General features: G+C 33.2%; 1 protein-coding gene across 2 annotated transcripts in view; it reads left to right on the top strand.

Annotated features, from left to right (window-relative positions):
* LOC134710330 (acetyl-coenzyme A synthetase 2-like, mitochondrial) overlaps positions 1-21,083 on the top strand; it is a 79,571-nt gene that overhangs the window by 38,891 nt on the left and 19,597 nt on the right. For both annotated transcript variants that reach the window (XM_063570655.1, XM_063570656.1), the window contains exons 6-11: positions 879-1,026; positions 3,047-3,184; positions 4,483-4,575; positions 5,488-5,600; positions 11,532-11,658; positions 14,571-14,698. In XM_063570655.1, the coding sequence (XP_063426725.1) occupies positions 879-1,026; positions 3,047-3,184; positions 4,483-4,575; positions 5,488-5,600; positions 11,532-11,658; positions 14,571-14,698 (747 nt within the window). The remainder of the gene's footprint in view (positions 1-878; positions 1,027-3,046; positions 3,185-4,482; positions 4,576-5,487; positions 5,601-11,531; positions 11,659-14,570; positions 14,699-21,083) is intronic.

Below are 21,083 nucleotides of genomic sequence, written 5' to 3'. Positions count from 1 at the left end.
AATGCCAGAAAATGACAAACCTGTTCTAGATTATCTTCTGATAATACTGTAAGGTCAACAGTGAACGGGAGAGTTTGTTTTCGCTTTCCTTTTCCTGTGACATAACATGAAAAACCCAAAGCCTTATTTATCTGGTTACATGAACAAATTCAAAGTGTGGTATACAATATGTAAGACAAACAGGACAAGAGTTTTTTAAAAGAACACAGGAACATCTATACTGCTTCTGAAAACCTAAGAAATTCAAAAGTATAATTTACCAACATTTAGGCACAACAACAATATTAAATCTATTTGATTTAAACCGCTCAAAACAATCCAGAAACAACAAGGGCAATGGCATAAACAATTTGAAGATTCCAGTAAAATTATCTAACTGTCTTGGATTAAAGGAATTCACACAGCTTATCCCCTGGGTCTTAAATGACAATATACTTGTATAAGGGAACATATTTACTACTTCTTCTATTAATATCATGAATATTATTGATAACAGACAAGGGAATAATAGGTATGGCAAACGTATCAACAAATTAAGTTAAACATGTATAAATTATACGCTTAGTAATCTCCTATCTATATTTAAAATCAATGGTAGGCATTAACTGTCCTGATTTTGCTCCACCAGTCTGAATCAGTCTGAAATTTACTAGACATTACTCGGCTGTAGTCTGGGACAATATTTAATAGTCTGAACTTGAATTCGCCTAGCACTAAAACTATTTTATAAGGGTCTGAATTATTCTCGACCAATTGACATGAGTTCCCTTTCGATTTTTATAAATTTAAAAATCTTTAACATTTGTGAGTTGCTGTTTTTTTCTTTTTTAAATTGAAAGTTATATCAAGATAGTTCAATTTTGTTGATTAAATTTCAGCACGTTTTTGACTATAAACCAGGAGAAAGATTTGGATGTGTGGCTGATATTGGATGGATTACAGGTCACAGTTATGTTGTGTACGGACCTTTATTCAACGGTGGAACGACTGTTTTGTTTGAAAGTACACCTGTTTACCCAGATCCGGGTAGGTGAAAATGGAATTTAGTAATACTTTCGGATATTATGTATCATAAAATTATTGAAATAGGAATTTGCTAGCTGAAGAGATTGTTTTTAAAGTCAAGATTTTTTTCCCAGAAGCACAGTGGAACAGTAAGGGATTAAAGAAAATAATAAGATAATATGATATAAAGGCTATCCTTATAAACCAATTACACCAAACTGTTAGCGCTATTGAACATTATATTGAATAGAATTTAATATCCAATAACGAGGCCTGGAAAAAGTCTTCAATGTAAACAAAGAGGAAGATGTAGCAGACTCCATACATATTAGATGAATGGAAAAGTTACAAATAACACAGAAGCTTCCCTTTTAAGTACTTTTTAAAGTGGAACTAGCTATGAGATGGAAAGATTGGAACATGTTCTAAATCTTTCTAAAGGCACTGGCCTCCCTAACAACATGACAGGTTAGCTACTAAATGTATTCACTGCACTGAAAAATAGTTCCCTATAGTTTTCATATATGTGCACATAATACACATATAAACTTGTTGATCAATTTGAACAGAAATGGCACACTAACGTGCAAGAATCGCCAAAAGCTATAAACTACTGTATGTATAAAGACAACTGTGAATTTGAATAATATTTAAAAAATTTAGATGATAGAAATATTATTACATTATGTAGATTGAGAACAGGAAAAGATTTCCTATTGAGACTGGTAGATGGCAAAATGTTGCAAGAGAAAATAGAAAATGCTTACTTTGTAATTCTGGCGACATCGGAGATGAATTTCATTATATTTTTATGTGTTCTGTATTCAATGATGATCGTAAACAGTTTTTGAGAGAAAAATATAGAAATCAACCAAATGCATTGAAATTTAATGAACTAATGAATAGTAAAAATCTTTTTGAAAATTTATAAGACTTGTAAATATTCATTTGGGCTCTCCTGGGTAATTCATGTACTTGATATCATTTAGTTTAATATGTAATTGTAATATATGATATGTACCTCCCTCTTGCTATCGTATAATTTTTGTATGTCTGTACATATACATATGTCTGTCTATTGACTTTGAATGGTTTGCTTACTTTACATGTATTACTTTGTGATTAGGTCAGTTTATGGAGATCCACTTGTGGTACATCAATGATAATTGGTATGCAGATGTATTAGCATTGTCACATCTCATTGCCATGGAGATTATTTGGCTCCGCCCCCTCAGTCATGGTCTATTGACTTTGATTGGTTTGCTTACATTACATGTATTAGTTTGTGATTAAAATTACAAAAAGGCGAGACATATCTCTGTGATAACAGTTTATTTTAAATTGTTTACATTGAAAAAGTATATTTTCAATGCTCTGTGCTGAAAAATACTAAATTATAAATTGATCAAAAGGCATTCTAGAACTTTTAATCTTCAATGTCTTATAACCTATGTTTCACTTACAAAATGCCCCAAAACAACATTTTTAGATTATTTTTGTTGGCACTTCAAAGTTCTTAGCTTTAAGTGTACCTGTTGGTCTTATGTCTTTCAAGGATTGTTGGTGAAATTTACTACAAGAATTATAGATTTGCAATTTTTTGAGACCCATGTTATTTAATTTGAGCTCATTTTATCTTCATACTGGAAAAGCACTGGAAAAGCACTTTTCCTTCTTAAGACTGCTGTTTATGTAATTTTCAGCATTAGTGCTTTATTAATGTTCTTTATTTTGTCCCCACCATACAGTGATATGAAATTATTCAAACTACTCTTCCAATCTTTTCATGAGTGATATCCATCACTTTGATTTGTTCAACCATTAATGAAGGTGAAATAGCAAAATCAACAGGCTTGAAGTAATTTGTGGTAACGAAATCCCTGGCTTAATAATTTACCAGTAATACATAGATTAAAATCAAAATCAAAATCGTCACAACAGACACAGGCATAGCAAACAAGTTGTGAAATATAAACAAAGTAAGATGGTGCCATCCTTATATCTTGGGAATACAATTTGAAAGTATTATTTTTATTTACAGGAAGATATTGGGAAATGGTAGAACGCCTTAAACTTCAACATATATATTTAGCACCTACTGCACTGCGTATGTTGCTGAAGGAAGGAAAATCTTGGGTCACAAAATATGACAGATCAACATTAAGAAAGTTGGGATGTGGTAAGACAAAAAAGTATATCTTTAGAATTACTTAACATACTGCTGCTTTGCTACTGGTGCAGTCAAAACACATTTGCAGCATAAACTTTGGTTTTATACTGTCACTGACTTAGCATTTTATAAATGAATACAAACTATTGAAAAAAGTATTGCATAGTTACTTGCAAAATGATATGTGAATATCAAAAAGTAAAATAATAAAAATACTCCAAAAGAAATTAAATACGGAAAATTCTTAATGAAATGGCAAGATTGAAAGCTTTAACACATTTAAGGGAATGGAAACAACTGACATACTTCTGTCTTGGCATTTCCTGATGTAGTTAATCGTAAAATAAGCATGCTAAACCTCTCATTTTTATGACAGTGGCATTGAATTCCATTATATTGACAATAATGTGTGAGCCAAACATATAGATATAGGTAAATACGTAAAACATTTCACAGACACTGCATGAAAAGGTTGATTTGCATTTTTATGTTATGGATCGAAAAGTGTTTGGAAGGCCATTTAATTGACCTCACCAATTTTACTTGTATACTTGAAAAACATGTGACAAAGGGTTTGCCTAGAATGACAAAAAAACCGAAATCTGACATTCTGACATAAAGGCGACTTGAAATCTGCTTTCAAGATCCTTGCAGACCCGAAAGACCGATGCCAACCCGAAATTTCTTTAAACTCACAATAATATCTAGAATTTGCCTCACATAGCTGCAGTTATCCTCCAACCATCCCAATTCTCCTTAACTATCACTCGTAACCAACCTTGGTTTACACCAGGGCTTCCAAAAAATATTTGAGCCAGCCGGACATCTATATCTGATGCCAATTTTAATCCCTAAGTCACAAAAGGCTCTTTCCACGTTATTTCTTCAACAAAATACTTCAAATGAACTTATATATTTTATCACTATTTTGTGAAATTTTCTTTAGATCTCACTGACTGATTATTTCCTTTCTCAACACAGTAGAGTGGTATGAACAATTATTGCTAAAAACTAAGGACGCACATGCCTGGTGCCAATGAAATAAACAACGTCTTCATAGATAAAAAGATTATTATTGGTCGTCTTAACTCGATTGTTTCTCACTTTTGCCATACCAGCTGAAGAGAAAAAAACAATCTCGTTAAGTTAACCAAAGATAATCTATAAATAAAATGTCAAACATGTTACAGCAATCAAACCTTAAGTCATTATCAGGAATACTTAATATTGTGAAATAAGCAGATGTGTTGTGAACACAGTCTGAGAATCAGGTGTTAGTATGTTTAATGTATCATTTATATTTTCAGTTGGTGAACCATTAAATCGGGAAGCCTTTGATTGGTACAATGTTGTTGTTGGTGACAGGAAAGCTGATGTTGTTGACACATGGTGGCAGACAGGTATATGAATTTATAAGTGCCCAAGTTTAAATACAATGGGGAATTTGGTTAAAAAATATGATTGAGAAATGTGCTGATAAATTTTTTCTTTTTATGTGTTAATTCTGACATTTCAGGTCAAAAACCTACCACATTATTGCAAAAGTGCTTAACAATCAAGCAGGTTTTGATAAACAAATGAGACGTAAAGAAACTGCGATAAAATTGGAGACTCATATATTTTATTTTAGAGCAAGTCTTTGTTTTATTCTTCTTTCTTAAACATTTAAAGAGTCAAATAAAAACTAATGGTAATATATAGGACATTAATTCTACAGACTTGAAATCATACAATGAAATATATACCAACAAGTAACAGATGAATGTTACTGCATTTTGGAATACTTTTATTTGAAAAATTCCATACCACAAACACTTGCCAAATACAAATGAAATAGGACAAAAATAAATAATGTTCAACACACTATAAAAGTCACAAAATCAAAATTTCTGAAAACTTTCAAATTTTTAAATCCATTTAAAAATCAGGAAAATTTAAGTTTGACAATTAAATATTGCCAATCAATCACTAACAGAACTGAGACCTTTTGGTGTCAAACAAAATGGGATTTGTTTTGTATAGAGAGCACCTAAATTGGGTGAATTCTAGCAATCGAGGAATTCCAACCCTAACATTCTTTAAATTTCACCTGCTTGGGTAAATTGTATTTTCATTCATGAATATCTCATAGTGAAATCAAGGATACTTTTAAATGACAACTGAAGAAATTATATCTATTGAAATCAAAACCAAGAAGATAATTCCAACTCTTTTATCTCACTCCAGTATATGAAGAAATGCAAATGTACATGTTTTCTTAAATATGTCTCTGCATGTTGTATATATATTTCTTTGTTTTTTTTACGAACTAGAAACTGGTGGAATTACTATATCACCTAGACCATCAGAGGAAGGAGCTGAAATATTACCTGCCATGCCAATGAGACCATTCTTTGGTATCAAACCTGCCCTTGTTGATAAAAATGTAAGTTTGTTCTCCTGTAATTTATTTATTTTTCACAAAGTGTAATTCTTGCTTCAACATGGTGTGACGGGACATATTAAATGAAAATGATTTGGAGTGTTTTAGATGACCGTGAATAAAGATTTAAAATACTCTATTGAAATATCTTCGCATTCAATGTCATCCTATAGGGACTTTTTAGCTCACCGAAAGAAACTGATCTTTTGTAATCACTGCGGCCGTTGTCGTCTGTCCTTCTCTGTCCGGTGCAAACAATTTCAAACATCTTCTCCTCAAAAACAACTGAACTAATTCCAACAAAATTTGAGCTGAATGATCCCAAGGGTATCTAGAAAGTTTGTTTTTTCTCTCTGTTTCTTCAAACAAAAACATGGCCGCCATTGGCTAAATATAGAACAGGAGTAAACTTAACAATTTTTTTAAGAAGAGGGGCGAGATGGTAAACCAGTTTGGGCAAATTTTTTCTAAAGCGATTTGCCAGTTGGGTGATTTGTCCTGCTTATCCCTTAATTCACAGGATTATCACTGTCTAGTTCGGGATCATCTCCTTGACTTTCCATTTATGGCCTTCTACTTCATCTTCACTTGCACCATGTTCATCGTCTGACTTATTGTTGACATGCGAGTCTTTCCCTGTATCACTATCATAACAAAGGACTTCATGCTCAGCCTACTCTTGTCAAAGTTTGGAGTTTTGAGACTTTCATTCAATGTCCCCCTCTTTTCCTTTGGTTTGTTTTTCTAAGCTTTTTGTTCATCAAAATCTCTTGAAATCCTACATTTATGCACTTTTACATAAGTTCTTCCATATCTTATAAACACAACAACATTGTCCTGTCCAATTACTGAACCTGGTATTTTCTATTGGTTTTCCTGAAGAAAGTATACTTTAATGCCATTTTTGAATTTCTAAACTTAGGAGCTAACCTGCTTTCAAAGAGCATGTCTAATTTTCTCTGAGGATTCCGATGCTACAAAAGCTTTTCTTGCCTAGCGAAGTGTTTTCCCATTGTTTTACTCCTTCAAGAGCTGGAGGTTTATTGACTAGTGTTGATAGCAGGTTTTCTTCTAAACAAAATCTGATAAGAACTATATCCATTGATATACAAGACTATTGTTGGCGTGTACAGCCCAGCTAATTGTAGTTTCCCCAAGATATATTTGAACTTTAATACTCTGATTTTGTTAACTGTTTCAGAGTTGCATTGTGTGACTCCTTAATTTCAGTTGACAAGGTACTGTATCCTGCTTTCATCTTTAATTGACATGTTTAGATAGCAGCCATATCAGAAACATTTGAGAATTGAATAACCCACCATTGTCAGTGTATACTCAAACTCCAGTAGCACTAATCCATATCTGCATGAATTTGTCAACAACTAACTCTGAGTCTTTTCTCCTGATAATGCATGCTGCAATCAAACAGTTAAACAAGTCAATTATGTGCGAATAGTAGAAATTATGATCAATTTCATGGAAATCCATAGCAACAATTTGGTTTATATCACTTACATTGAAAAATGCCACTGTTTGCTTTAGCTTTGCATGTTGAAACTTGAAACAGACAAGGCTCTATTCAGATGAGGCATGACTAAAATGTTTTCAGCTTTTATATAATATCCTTCTTTTTTTCTAGAATCTTCTGGATTTCCTCCTCCTCACTCACTAAAGTTTTGTCCAGTTTTTCTGTCTTTAATGTTTGTGCATTTATGACCATTTGAGGTGAATTGAACATCGACTGGTTTTCCAAACATTGTTACTTTATTATTATGGAGATCAAGAACTGTTTGCACACTTAGCGCCATAATGGAGGTATTTCACAGTCACTTATTTCTAATTCTATGTAACAGTTTAAAGACCCAATTGTGGTAGGTAACTTTACAGACTGATAAGAATACACTGTTTGACCAATACCAAATTTAAAAAGGTGTATGACTTTCATTGCATTTCATTTCTTCATTAGCAGAGTCAAAAGTGTCTAAAAACTGATATTACCATTTAGACCTGCAAACTGTTTTGGTACATGATGTATCTAAAACTGCAGCATTAAATTCCTCGGCTACAAAATATTCTTGAGGTGTAATGTTTTGTTGAGAAGTTGTAAATAATGTTATGTTTACTATTTCAGATGTGTCTGTTTGTTCCTCTGTCATTTTAACATCATATGTTAGGACAATTCCTAAACCAGTAATCTTTTGAATCACAACGATATATGCTGCCATTAATAGTTTGATTAAGTCTGGATTGTGCATTACGTTGATAAAATGATCTTTTTAGGCGATTGGGTGCACCAAATCTCCTTGAAGATCCTTGAACTAAGACCTCTATCAAAACAATGTTGATTCTTCTTTAGTATTAACTATAGTATTATAACTCTGTAATTTTGATGCAAATATTCTATTAAGAGCTGTCTTCATTATATCAAAGGAGTAGGTCAAGTAAGACCCCTTTTTGGCCCCAAAATATAGCAGTTTTACAAAACTGTTAAAATGTAAACTTTTTATTTATTGGAAAGTAGAATGCTTCTGCTACATGAATATGGGCTGTTTTTGACAATACAATGCACATATATCAGGTACTACCATCATTAAGTCATGCCAAATTACTGAAGTCTTCACAATGTTAGTTTTTTTTGAATTTTTGACGGTTTCCATCTTGCATGAAAGTGGCAACATTTGTGTTCATTCTTAATATTGAAATGTAAGCTGTATTTGATGATAATACATAACATATATAAAGGTTTAGGATGACATGGATGCAGCTACTTTCATTTTTGACAAAAAAAAATTGAAAAGTGACATTTTTTGGCATATTTGATATCTAAGCTTGAAGCGGAGTTTTTAATGACTAAATCAGATAAAATCTTTCACATTAACTAATTGAATTAAGGTAAATAGACACTTAAGTTTTAAAAAGTGTCCAAAATCTTTCATCAGATGAACCTGAAATTTGAGGCAAAAATCGGCCCTTACCTACTCCTTTTAACTAAAGAAAATACAAGTATAGCTAAATGTCTGTTACATTATCCAAGAGTTTAATGCTAATATTGAATCGGAAAGTGCCATTTCATATTTTTATGTCCGACCTTACGATAGTAGAGGGGCATTATGTTTTCTGGTCTGTGGCTTCGTTCGTTCATTCGTTAGTTCATCTGTCTGTTCGTTAATTTCGTCCGCAGGTTAAAGTTTTTGGTCAAGGTAGTTTTTGATGAAGCTGAAGTCCAATCAATTAGAAACTTAGTAAACTTGTTGCTTATGATATTATCTTTCTAATTTTAAATTCAAATTAGACTTTTGACCCCAATTTCACGGTCAGCTGAACATAGAAAATGAAAATGGGAGTTTCCGGTTAAAGTTTTTGGTCAAGGTAGATTTTAATGAAGCTGAAGTCCAATCAACATGAACTTAGTACACTTGCTGCTTATAATATGATCTTTCTAATTTTAAAGCCAAATTATACTTTTGACCCAATTTCACGGTCCATGGAACATGGAAAATGATAGTGCCAGTGGGGCATCTGTTTACTTTGGACACATTCTTATTTGCACTTGTTATACTTCTGTTCACACTCAATAATTTAGTCACACCATATAGACTCCCTGTAATACTTACCAAAAGCTGTACATTATGCATAAGCTTGATCTATCTTGTCCTTTTCAAACAATTTATCTATTTTTGTAATTAATTGTCAACTCCATCATCAATATTCAAATCCTCTGGTGTTATTTCTAATGCTACTTCTCTTAGTTGTCCTTGTTACTAAGTGCTAAGTGCTAATGCCTCTCTTCTTGTCCAATTCTGTAACCAGTTGCGATATCTGCACTTTGTTCTTTCATCGCTGATATGGTTTTTCTGTTGTCAAGCTTGATGGATTCTGATAACTCAGAGCAGTTGCCACCTCACTGGATGTTGTGACCTCTGCTACCACTGTTAATTTACTCTAAATGACTTACTGTGCATTCATTTATTTTCGTGGATACCAATTTTCGTTGTTTGGGAAGAACTTACATTTTCGTGGATATTTGATTTTGCGGTTTTGCCAAGGTCTGCATACATTCTAATAGAAAATTTGTAGTTCGTTTTACATTGGAATTCGTGGTTTCTGGGTAACCACGAAATCCACGAAAATTGGTATCCAACGAATAATAATGAATCCACAGTAATTGTTATCAGTACTACTTTATCAAAACCCGCCAAGTTTTAAACTGTAAATACAAATATAGATAAAAAAATAAATGTAATAACTGCACTACTAAACTAAATAGTTAACATACAGTGATATTTGGCAGGTTCATCTAAACTAAATAGTTAAAAAAAAAAGTGAGGGACGAAAGATACCAAAGGGACAGTCAAACTCATAAATCGAAATTAAACTGACAACGCCATGGCTAAAAATGAAAAAGACAAACTGACAAACAATAGTACACATGACACAACATAGAAAACTAAAGAATAAGCAACACGAACCCCACCAAAATACATGTATGGGAGTGTTCATCTGCCAGTAACCTTAATTTATGTCTCGCTTGATGGAGTCAAAAAGCGAGACATAGGTATGCTGTTTCCAATGTCAGCGGCAGCGACAACAATGTATTAGTTTGTGATTAGATCTACTTTATGGTGAACCACTAGTGGTAAGTCAAAGATATTTGGTATGCAGATGTATTAATATTGGCACATCTCATTACCATAGAGATTAGATGGCACCACCCCCTCAGCTATGGTCTATTGACTTTTAAACTTTGCTTAGTTTTAATGTATCAGTTTGTGATTAGGTCAGTTTATGGGGAACCACTATTAGTAAGTTAATGATAATTGGTATGCAGTTGTATAAGTATTGACAGATCTCATTTCCATAGATATTATTTGGCCCCTCCCCCTCAGTCATGGTTTATTGACTTTTAAATTTTTCTTAGTTTTCATGTATTAGTTTGTGATTAGTTCAGTTTATGGGGAACCACTAGTTGTAAGTTAATGATAATGGGTATGCAGTTGTATAAGCACTGGTACATCTCATTTCTATGGAGATTATTTGGGCCAGCCCGCTCAGTCATGGTCTATTTACATTGAGACTTTTGCTTAGTTTTCATGTAAAATCTTGTGATAACGTTGGTTTATGTGAATCACTAGTTAAAGGTCAATGATATTTGGTATGCAGTTGTAATAGCATTGACACATCTCATTACCATGGAGATAATTTAAAATTGCCCCCCCCCCCCCCCCCCCCCCCCAGTTAGGGTTTATTGACTTTGATATTTTGCTTAGTTTACATGTAGAAGTTTGTGTTTAGGTTTGTTTAACATGTTCAAAGGGAACTACTTATGATAGGTCAATGGGATTTGGTATGCAGTTGTATTAGCATTGGAACATCATCTCATTTCTATGGAGATTGTATAGCCTTGTACCTTAATTCATGGTTTACTGACTTTGTCGTAGGTAGGTACTCAGTACTTTGATTCAGTCATGAACTAATAACATGTCAAGGATGTGGTGTTCTATTCTAGTAGAAGTATTAGGAATTTTATTTGATACTTCAAATGTATAAAGAATATGTATACTACTGATTTATAATGTAGCATTACTAATATGTAAGGTTTTTGTGTGCAAACTGTCAGGATTTAGCAATCCTTTTTATGTTTTGGTTCTCAAAAGTCATAGACCTCGTAATTGATATGTCAACTATAAGGTATACAGACACAGGATAGTTGCAAGTCAAGCATTCACTGAATTTATGCGCCACTTGACTGGGAGGGCATACTTTTTTCTAGTTTTTTGGTATACCTGATTAAAATTGAATTTGTCCTTTTCACTACTTTTGCAGGCAATTTCTTCGAGACATTTCTTCCTGCAAAACTTAGTCTGTACTTGAACAATGTAACAGATGTATCTATTTTATTACTGAATATAATCATGATTTGAATTATTATTTTAGGGAGTTGAACTGCAGGGAAATAATGTAATGGGAGCTTTATGTATCAATTCTTGTTGGCCAGGGATGGCGAGGACTATATACGGGGACCATCAGCGCTTTATAGAAACATATTTCAAGCCCTTCAGAGGTAAAGCATAAGTCAGTATATAGACTATATATTATTAAAGTGTATGTAGATATAGGAAGATGTGGTATGCTCCATTCAAGTCACAATTTATAAAAGTAAACCATGATAGGTCAAGGCACGGTCTTCAATCACACCGAACAGCAAGCTATCAATTACTAGTGTAAAATCATTCAAATGGGAAATCCAACAGTCTAATCTATATAAAATAAAATTTGAAGTTAAAGCTATATTTCAGATGTTTATAGATTACTCAAGTATTTACATATTGTTTGCATAAAATGAATTGTTATATCTATTTGAAAACGAGACCATAAATTAAAAATCTAAAAAACAAATTCAGAAAAGAACCCCAAGAATTCATGATTAGATTTAGCTTATCAAAGAACCCCATACATTCAAGTTTTAATGATTGAATATGGCAACCACTGAAATACATGCTCTTGAACTACTAATATTGTTTTAAGGGCATATCCAACAGTTTCAGGGGAGGTAATAACATCTATTTTTTCCAGTATTTTAAAGTTGTTTCAACGACGTCATAATGGAATCACCATTGGAATTGCTATGGCCGTCTGGAAAGGGCAGGTTCTTTCATCAAAAGAAAGGGCACAGAGAAAATCGGCAAAAAATTCATACAGAATATTAACAGAAATAGAACTCAAACTTCAAAGATATTTTTGTCGTCTTAGTCTATTATAAAAAAAAACGCAATTATCTTGATCATTATAGACCATATTTACTTAAGTTTCCGTTTTATTTAAATTATCTTCAATACAGTAGAGAACAACTTTGTGACGAGAACAAATGCGTTATGATTTATAATTGCATTAGAATGCAAATTGTAATTAATTCTTTATCAAACTTTTCCTAGGTTTTGTCATTCAGGATTGAAAACTCAGAGGGCTAATAGCTTAACTCAAGATTTTGATCTTATGCAACTTTATTCTAGTACGGCATACGGTTTACCGCTATCAAACTCTTCATCTTAATAATGTATCAATGATTTACTTTAGATCCATTTTCGCCTTGTCCTAAATATGCATGATATATTTGCCACTGGAGCACGGGAGCAATCAATTTATCAGTTTCATATAGTGATGCATAAACATCAGTGTAATTGCATCTAATGGGGGGTGAGGGGGTGGGGTGTCAAAAAGTTTGGAGATTCAAATTTGTTGTATTTTTTTTTTCCAAATTTAAAATTTTTGAAAAGTTTCAAGAAGAAATCTTTAATTGCACAGTATTGTCCAAAAGATTTGTGAGACCTTGACATTTGTTTTGTGTCAGAAACCTATATTATGTAAAAAATTTGATTACAATCCAAATTCAGACTGTATCAAACTTGAATATTGTGGCCAAATTTGCCCCAACTCTTCATGGTTCAACTGATGCGGTCATATCAGACTGCACTCAGTGAAGCATTTTATTGGTTATTCTCTTGAATGTTATTGAAGATAAAGATAAACTGTTAACAGCAAAAATGTTCAGCAAATTAAGATCTACAAAAAAGTAAATATGACCAAATTGTCAATTGACCCCTTTAAGAATTATTGCCCTTTAAGGACAATTTTACACAAGTTGTTTGAATTTTTAACTTTAAATATCTTCTCAAATGAATCTAGAATAAATTTTGTATTTATTTCCTTGTACGTCAAGAAACATAATAGACACTTTGGCTAAAATGGAACATTTTTAAGCCTCTCAATTGAAAAGCAATAATAATCAGTGATGAAAGATTCAAGCAAAAAATTACAGGTGAGCCAGTCAGGCTCTTGAATGTGTCTTGTTATAGAAAACCTCACAGACATATGTCATATATAGTTTTTAGCTTACCTGGCCCGAAGGTCCCTATGGGAAATGCATACAAATGACTTCTTCTAGAGAACCACTGAATGGAATGAAACCAAACATGGCATGCATGTTCCTTATGGGGTGCTGACCAAGTGTTGTTACTTTGTAGGCTATCCATCATTCAAGATGGCCGCCAGCAGTGGACTTAGTTTAACATAGGACCCAATCGGAAATGCATACAAATGACTTCTTCTAGAGAACCACTGAATGGAATGAAACCAAACATGGCATGAATGTTCCTTATGGGGTGCTGACTAAGTGTTGTTACTTTGTAGCCGATCCATTATCCAAGATTTGCTGCCAGTGGGGGACTTATTTTAACATTGGACCCTATGGGAAATACATACAAATGACTTCTTCTAGAGAACCACTGAAAGGAATGAAACCAAACATAGCATGAATGTTCCTTATGAGGTGATGACCAAGTGTTGATTCTTTGTAGGTGCTGACTAAGTGTTGTTTCTTTGTAGGTGCTGACTAAGTGTTGTTTCTTTGTAGCCGATCCTTCATCTAAGATGTCCGCCAGCGGGGGACTTAGTTTTACATTGGGCCCCAAGGGAAATACATACAACTGTCTTCTTATAGAGAACCACTGAATGGAATGAAGTCAGACATAGCATGGATGTTACTTATGAGGTGCTGACTAAGTGTTGTTACTTTGTTGCCGATCCAACAGTTGTCGCCAATCCAACATTCAAGATGGTTGCCAATGGGGGGACATAGGACCCTATGGGAAATACATATAAATTTCTTCTTTTAGGGAACCACTGAATTGAATGAAACCAAACATAGCATAAATGTTCCTTTCCTAATGAGGTTCTGGCCAAGTGTTGTTACTTTGTAGCCATATTTTGTCTTTATTTATATGAATTCAAAAACCCAGGTAGATTCAGGTGAGCGATACAGGCTCTTGAGAGCCTCTAGTTTCTGGTTGGCATGAGTGTACTCAAATAAGATGTGTTGGTTTTGGACTTCATTTGGAAAAAAACATCTATTAAGCCTTGAATATACATGTATGTAGTTTTGCAATTTCACCATACAACAACTTTTTTTCTGAGCAGGCTATTACTTTAGTGGTGATGGAGCAGTCAGAGATAAGCAAGGTTATTACCGAATAACAGGAAGAATGGATGATGTGCTGAATGTTAGTGGTCATAGATTGGGAACAGCTGAAATTGAAGACGTAATTGTATGTCAAGTTTTTATTCAGTTTTTATATTATTGATAATTTTAGTTAGAAATAATATCGATTATTTTTTCTTTTCGACGAAAAACTGTATTTTTTTTTAATATTTTACAAAAACAATCTCTTTTTGCTCTAAATTAAAAAAGAGGGATTAATCACAGGTGATATCCCCAACAAGTTTTTGGTTACTTTGATTATTTATCATAATGGGAGCTATGGGGGAAAAACACCTGTATCAAGTCAGGAATATGACAGTTATTCATTTGTTTGATGTGTTAGAAATTTTGATTTTGCTATTTTGAATTTCCGTTTTGAATTTTCCTTATTTTAATCTTTTGTATACGACCACCGTCATCGGAATCAGCATCGCCTGATTGGTTATCAGGCAATATCTTTAGTTGACATAAATGGATCTGTATGAAATTTTGACTCTATGACCTTTGTGTAAATGTTTCGTCGTTATCAGCAAAATGGACAGTTGCTGAGTTAGCATTACAAAATTTCACTTACAGGTAGCATTTGAATACAGTAACATCTTTACTTTCTAGCTTGTTATTTATCCTACATTTCTTTATTAGGGCCCCACCTTTAGGCGGGTCGCCCTATAGTGATCAGTCTGTTTATCCGTCCGTGCATCCGTAACACTTTAACTTTGTGTCCGCTCCATATCTAGAGAACCATTATGATTTCATACTTTATACTTTACATGTTTATTAACTACCACCAGAGGGCGTGTCATGATGTATGTACAACTTCCTAGGTCAAAGGTCAAGGTAAAAAAACTTTGGTTTCAGTTGACAACCCTGTGTCCTGTGGTGAAGATCGTGTCTGCTCTATATCTTGAGAACTGTTATGATTTCAAAGTTTATACTTGACATTCATTTTAACCAACACCAGAGGGTGTGTCATGATGTATGTACAACTTCCTAGGTCAAAGGTCAAGGTCAAAATCTTTGGTTTCAGTTGACAACCCTGTGTCCTGTGGTGAAGATCGTGTCCGCTCCATATCTAGATAACTGTTATGATTTTATACTTAATACTTAACATGTTTATTAACCAACACCAGAGGGTGTGTCATGATGTATGTACAACTTCCTAGGTCAAAGGTCTGTCTGTCTGTTGGTCTGTCTATCGCTAACAAATTTGATCCACACTATATTTTGAGAGGACAGCTGTTATTATTTCATACTTTATACCTGACAAACATTTTCAACTTAACATATATATTAACCAACACCAGAGAATGTGTCATAATGTATGCATCCTAGGTCAAAGGTCAGTCCGTTGGTCTGTCCATCCATTCGTTGTTCTTAACAAATTGTGTCCGCTCTAACTCTCAAGAACCGTTAATATTTCATAATTTATACTTGGTGGGTCATAATATATTGAAGGCATAATTCTAAAAATATGTGACAAATATCAATTGGGCAGCAACTTTAAACATATTGTTCAAACATCAATCCATATATCCAGAAGTCACCTTAGAGTAGTCAACAATGAGTTCACATCATGCAGTCATATCACTATTATACTATGAAAGTAAGTTGAGAATATTTATCAGTTTTAACTTAAAATCTTAGAATAAAATCACACATGAGACTATGTAATAACTTCAAATAATGCTTCATATCAGATTATCCATACAACTTATTTACCCCACGTTATTGACAGCGGGGCCCACAGAGATGGCTCCCATCTCAATGGTATCTAGTTCACTTTATTTACATGATTTATATTCATAATCCGTCTGTCTGTCCCGCTTCAGGTTAAAGTTTTTAATCAAGGTAGTTTTTGGTGAAGTTGAAGTCCAATCAACTTGACTCTTAGTACACATGTTCCCTATGATATGATCTTTCTAATTTAAATGCCAATTTAGATTTTCTACCCTAATTTCACAGTCCACTGAACAAAGAAAATGATAGTCTATGGACACATTCTTGTTTCTTAAAAAATTTTGAAATTATATATTTTTCAAGAAGAAACCTTAAATGCACAGTATTGTGCATCAGCACAGTATTGCCCAATAGGAAGAAATCTTCAATTGCACAGTATCAAATCATTTCTAGACAATGACTTGTGTTTAAGTGTATGGATCTCTCTAAAATTGTACTGCAAGGTTCCATACCATAAATGGAAGGCTGGGATTGAGTTTGGGTGTTGTTACTCCAAGGGGGAGGGGGCTCAATAAGTTTTGGGGAATTTTTTTCCAAATTTCTTTTTGGGTTCATATTGTTTATCTTCGAAATTTTACAAATTTATAATTTTTGGAAAAGTTTCCAAGAAGAAATCTTGAACTGCTCCGTATTGTGCAGTATAGCTCAACAAATCTGACAAAAATGAGATAAATGATGAATCAGACAATCCGTTGTTGGGTTGCTGCCCCCTGAATTTGTAATTTTAAGGAAATTTTGCTGTTTTTGGTTATTATCTTGAATATTATTATAGATAGAGATAAACTGTAAACAGCAAAAATGTTCAGCAAAGTAAGATCTACAAATTGGTCAACAGGTCCAAAATGGTCTGTTGACCCCTTAAGGAGTTATTGCCCTTTATAGTCAATTTCTAACCATTTTTCGTAAATCTTGGTTATCTTTTACAAAAATCTTCTCCTCTGAAACTGCTGGGTCAAATTCAACCAAACATGGCCAAAATCATCATTAGGGTATCTAGTTTCAAAATTGTGTCTGGTGACACGGCCAACCTACCAAGATGGCCGCCATGGCTAAAAATAGAACATAGGGGTAAAATTCAGTTTTTGGCTTATAACTCAAAAACCAAAGCATTAAGAGCAAATCTGACTGGATTAAGGTAGTACGGGGGTTTAAATTTTCGTGCCGTCTGCGCATAAAGTTGCGCATTGATATGGTAAGTGATGTACATTGTCGTAATTTTCCATAACAGTAAAATATGATCATTTAAATAATCTTTTTTATTCAAATGCATTGAGAAAGAGTTGAATAACTTTTGAATGCAATTTTAAAACTTAATAAAATTTATTGTTACAATTGTCATTGTTGAAATAGGACTTCCGTTCTAAAAATAAATACCATGTTTTTGACGAAGGAGAAGAATGAAAAGAGAATAACTCACATTTATCGAACACGCGAACTGCTTTTCATGAATACTGTAATGCAGATCGAAATTATAGATAACGATCTTCATTTTGGTAGCTTACGAAGCAGTTTCACTCTTGTCTTACACTAGAAAAGGTCCGACAAACATGCGAAAGATGATGTAAACAAATCATGAAAAAGGGGAAATAAGTACTAATGAATTGAATATACATGTTCAAAGAGCAATTCACGACCACTGAAAAATAACATGCAAGCGTAAATAATTTCAGAACAATATCCGTGTCGAACAACAAAACAATGACCCCCCCTTTTCAGGCTGAAATTTAATTATTAATGCAATCATAGGCATAGCTCATGGTATTTTATCATGTAATATATTTGAAATTTGTGGACCTGAGAAATATGTCGTCTGCATAGGGTTCAGAAAGTAAAAGTTTATATACATGTAAGACATTAGTCCAAATAATTATGACGTCTGGCAAGGCTATTTTATTTTTTTCTGGGAGGAAGGCGTCCCAGAAAAAAAAAAATAGCCTTGCAAAACGTTATAATTATTTGGATTAGTAAAGACATGTACATGTAATACACCTTATCGCTATTTGTCCATCATTACTGGATATCACACAGGTTCCCGTACATTTTGACGTCATAAAACAAAATATCTGACGCCACAATGGAAAAGTGATTGTTGAATGCGTCAAAAGGTCAAGCGACCAGGTCGGCCGGCCAAGTAGGCTAATAGCGATAAGGTGTATTACATGCAAACAGATTTTCTTGTTGTAAACCTGGATTATTCAAAATGGAGTTGATTTTTGAGTTATAACATTTTTGGTTAAGCATGCACACTTAAAATTTAGACATGTTAGAACAAAACCCATCTATATAAAAAAAGATGTGGAATGATTGCTTGGATGAGACAACTTCAATGTATCCAAAAAGAGACCAAAATGGCACCTACATAAACAGCTATAGGTCACCGTACAGCCTTCAACAATAAGCAAAGCCCATACCACATACATGTATATATAATAGTCAGCAATGAAAGGCCCAGATTTGACAATGTACATTGTACATGATGTACATGTACAACAATTCAAACAAGAAAATAACGGCCTTATTTGTATATAAAAAAATGAATGAAAAACAAATATGTAACACATAAACAAATGACAACCACTGATTTACAGGCTCCTGACTTGGGACAGACACATACATGAATAATGTGTCGAGTTTAAACAAGTTAGTAGGATCTAGACCGTATAAATTATTTTTTAAAATGAATCATTTCACAAAACTACCTTTCTTACCAATGGTCTGGATTGAGGGTCCTTCATTTCATTCTTAACTAATTCTTTATACCATTTATCTCTATTTATTTTCTGTACTTCTTATAATTTAACAACCTAGTTTTTCTTCATTGTTACATGTATGTCTATTTTCTTTTATTTACAAATGTATTGTGATTCATAAAGTGGCGAAAAGTATATTGTTTTGGCGAAAGAGGTGGCGAAAAAAATAATTGACCCAGGGGAAACCCTGATTGTGAACATTACAATCATTATTCTCTATTCTTTAAAACTTTTCCTTACCCCCCTATGATATATTTGATCCTACAGAATCTTCATGAGAGAAAAACAAAACGTTTACTATCTAAACAGGAAAAGTGGTCTTGTCATAAAGTGGTATTTTTTTTAATTTAAAAGCTTGTTAGGGGACACACAGTTATTTCGAAGTGCATTTCTTTAATATGTTAAAGACAATAAATGCAAACTTTAAAAAATTACACCTGCGCTAAGTGGGTGTCATGTTCTCTTGATGGTTTCAGACATTTTTTAAGGTTTTATAGGTGGTCCATTCATGACCAAAAGTTACAGTATAATTTCAAGTCTTTTAAAAATACTTCCTCTTTAAGGCATATTTATTAAAGGTGTATGAAAAAAATATTTCAAGATATGTAATCAAATTTACAAAAATGATTATATAATTGATTTTCATGTGGAACGCATGGTAATGTCCACACAAGAGTCTTTATTTTGTAAATAAAGATAAAATCAAAGGATGTTTCTAAAGTGTAATAGGATAGTAGGAACTAACTGATCTTAACCAACTTTGTGTAACAAGAGATTACTAAATTAAAAGCCTACGGACCAAGTTTCATGGCAATTATAAGATATATATTATAGACAAAATGTTTTTACAGACTAATTTGATGTACATGTATCTGATATATGTAGAATGTTTGATAATTATTCTAAAGTCAAAATTATACAAATGTATAAGTATGTGCCTTTTAGCATGTTTAGTAGGTTTTTGAATGAAGAAAGGGGGGGGGGCTTGTATGAAGAGGTGATATTTTCCTGCAATTTAAAACCTCATGAATGTTTTTGTTGTATAAAAAATCCCAGTGGCGGAGCCAGAATTTTTCATAAGTGTGGGCTCACTGACTGCCCAAAAGGGGACCCTGACCCGCTCAGGTCATGCTCCAGTGATTCCCTATATAATTAACCAAATTTTTCCCAGGGCTGCCTCTGAATCCTCCCATATGTTTTAAATGTATTTAAATAAAAAGGAAATTACTAATTGCAAAGTATATTACAATGTACATGTAATAATTTAATAGTACTTTAAGTATTAAAACGTCTTAAGCCAAAACACTTGAAATAATTCAGGGTCAATTTAGGCCCCTAGCACATACATTACATTTAAAAATGCATATTACAGCTGAAGTTATTAAAAGGAGTAAGTTTGGTAAGGGCCATATTTGGCCCCAATTATAAAATTCATAGTTTATACAAGACAATAAATGTTTTAAGTTGCCATAAAGACATGTGAGAAAGTTAAACAGAACTGTTTTTGTCGAAGTTTAATTCTAACATGTGGATTTTTATGTCTTAAAAAGGTCAAGATAAGGGATTTTGGTGAAATTTTACAAAATCAGCTGGATTTCAACCAAATTAAGGACCAGGAAACATAGAGCGCAGGCGACGACAAATTTAATATTCAAATAAGACATGTGAAAAGTCTTCAGAAACATTATTTTAAAATATCTTTGTTGTCGACGTATGCGCTCTATGTTTCCTTTCTAATAATCTATGGAAATTTACCCATTTTCATTGAATTTTTTCGTGAAAATCAATATGAGTACAATTTGTGACGTCATAATGAAACGCAGAAATGTAAATTTTTCAACAAAATGGCGTATTTCCTATCTAGTCACTCTTTTAGCTATAATTTATTGTGATATTGGTTAATAAATCAGAATTTGAAAGTTAAGCTAAAAAAGGGGGCCATTTTAGGACCTTACCGAACAGATA

Source organism: Mytilus trossulus, chromosome 3 (genome assembly GCF_036588685.1).
Source record: "Mytilus trossulus isolate FHL-02 chromosome 3, PNRI_Mtr1.1.1.hap1, whole genome shotgun sequence".
NCBI lineage: Eukaryota > Metazoa > Mollusca > Bivalvia > Mytilida > Mytilidae > Mytilus > Mytilus trossulus.
This window is presented reverse-complemented; position numbering and strand designations above follow the sequence as displayed.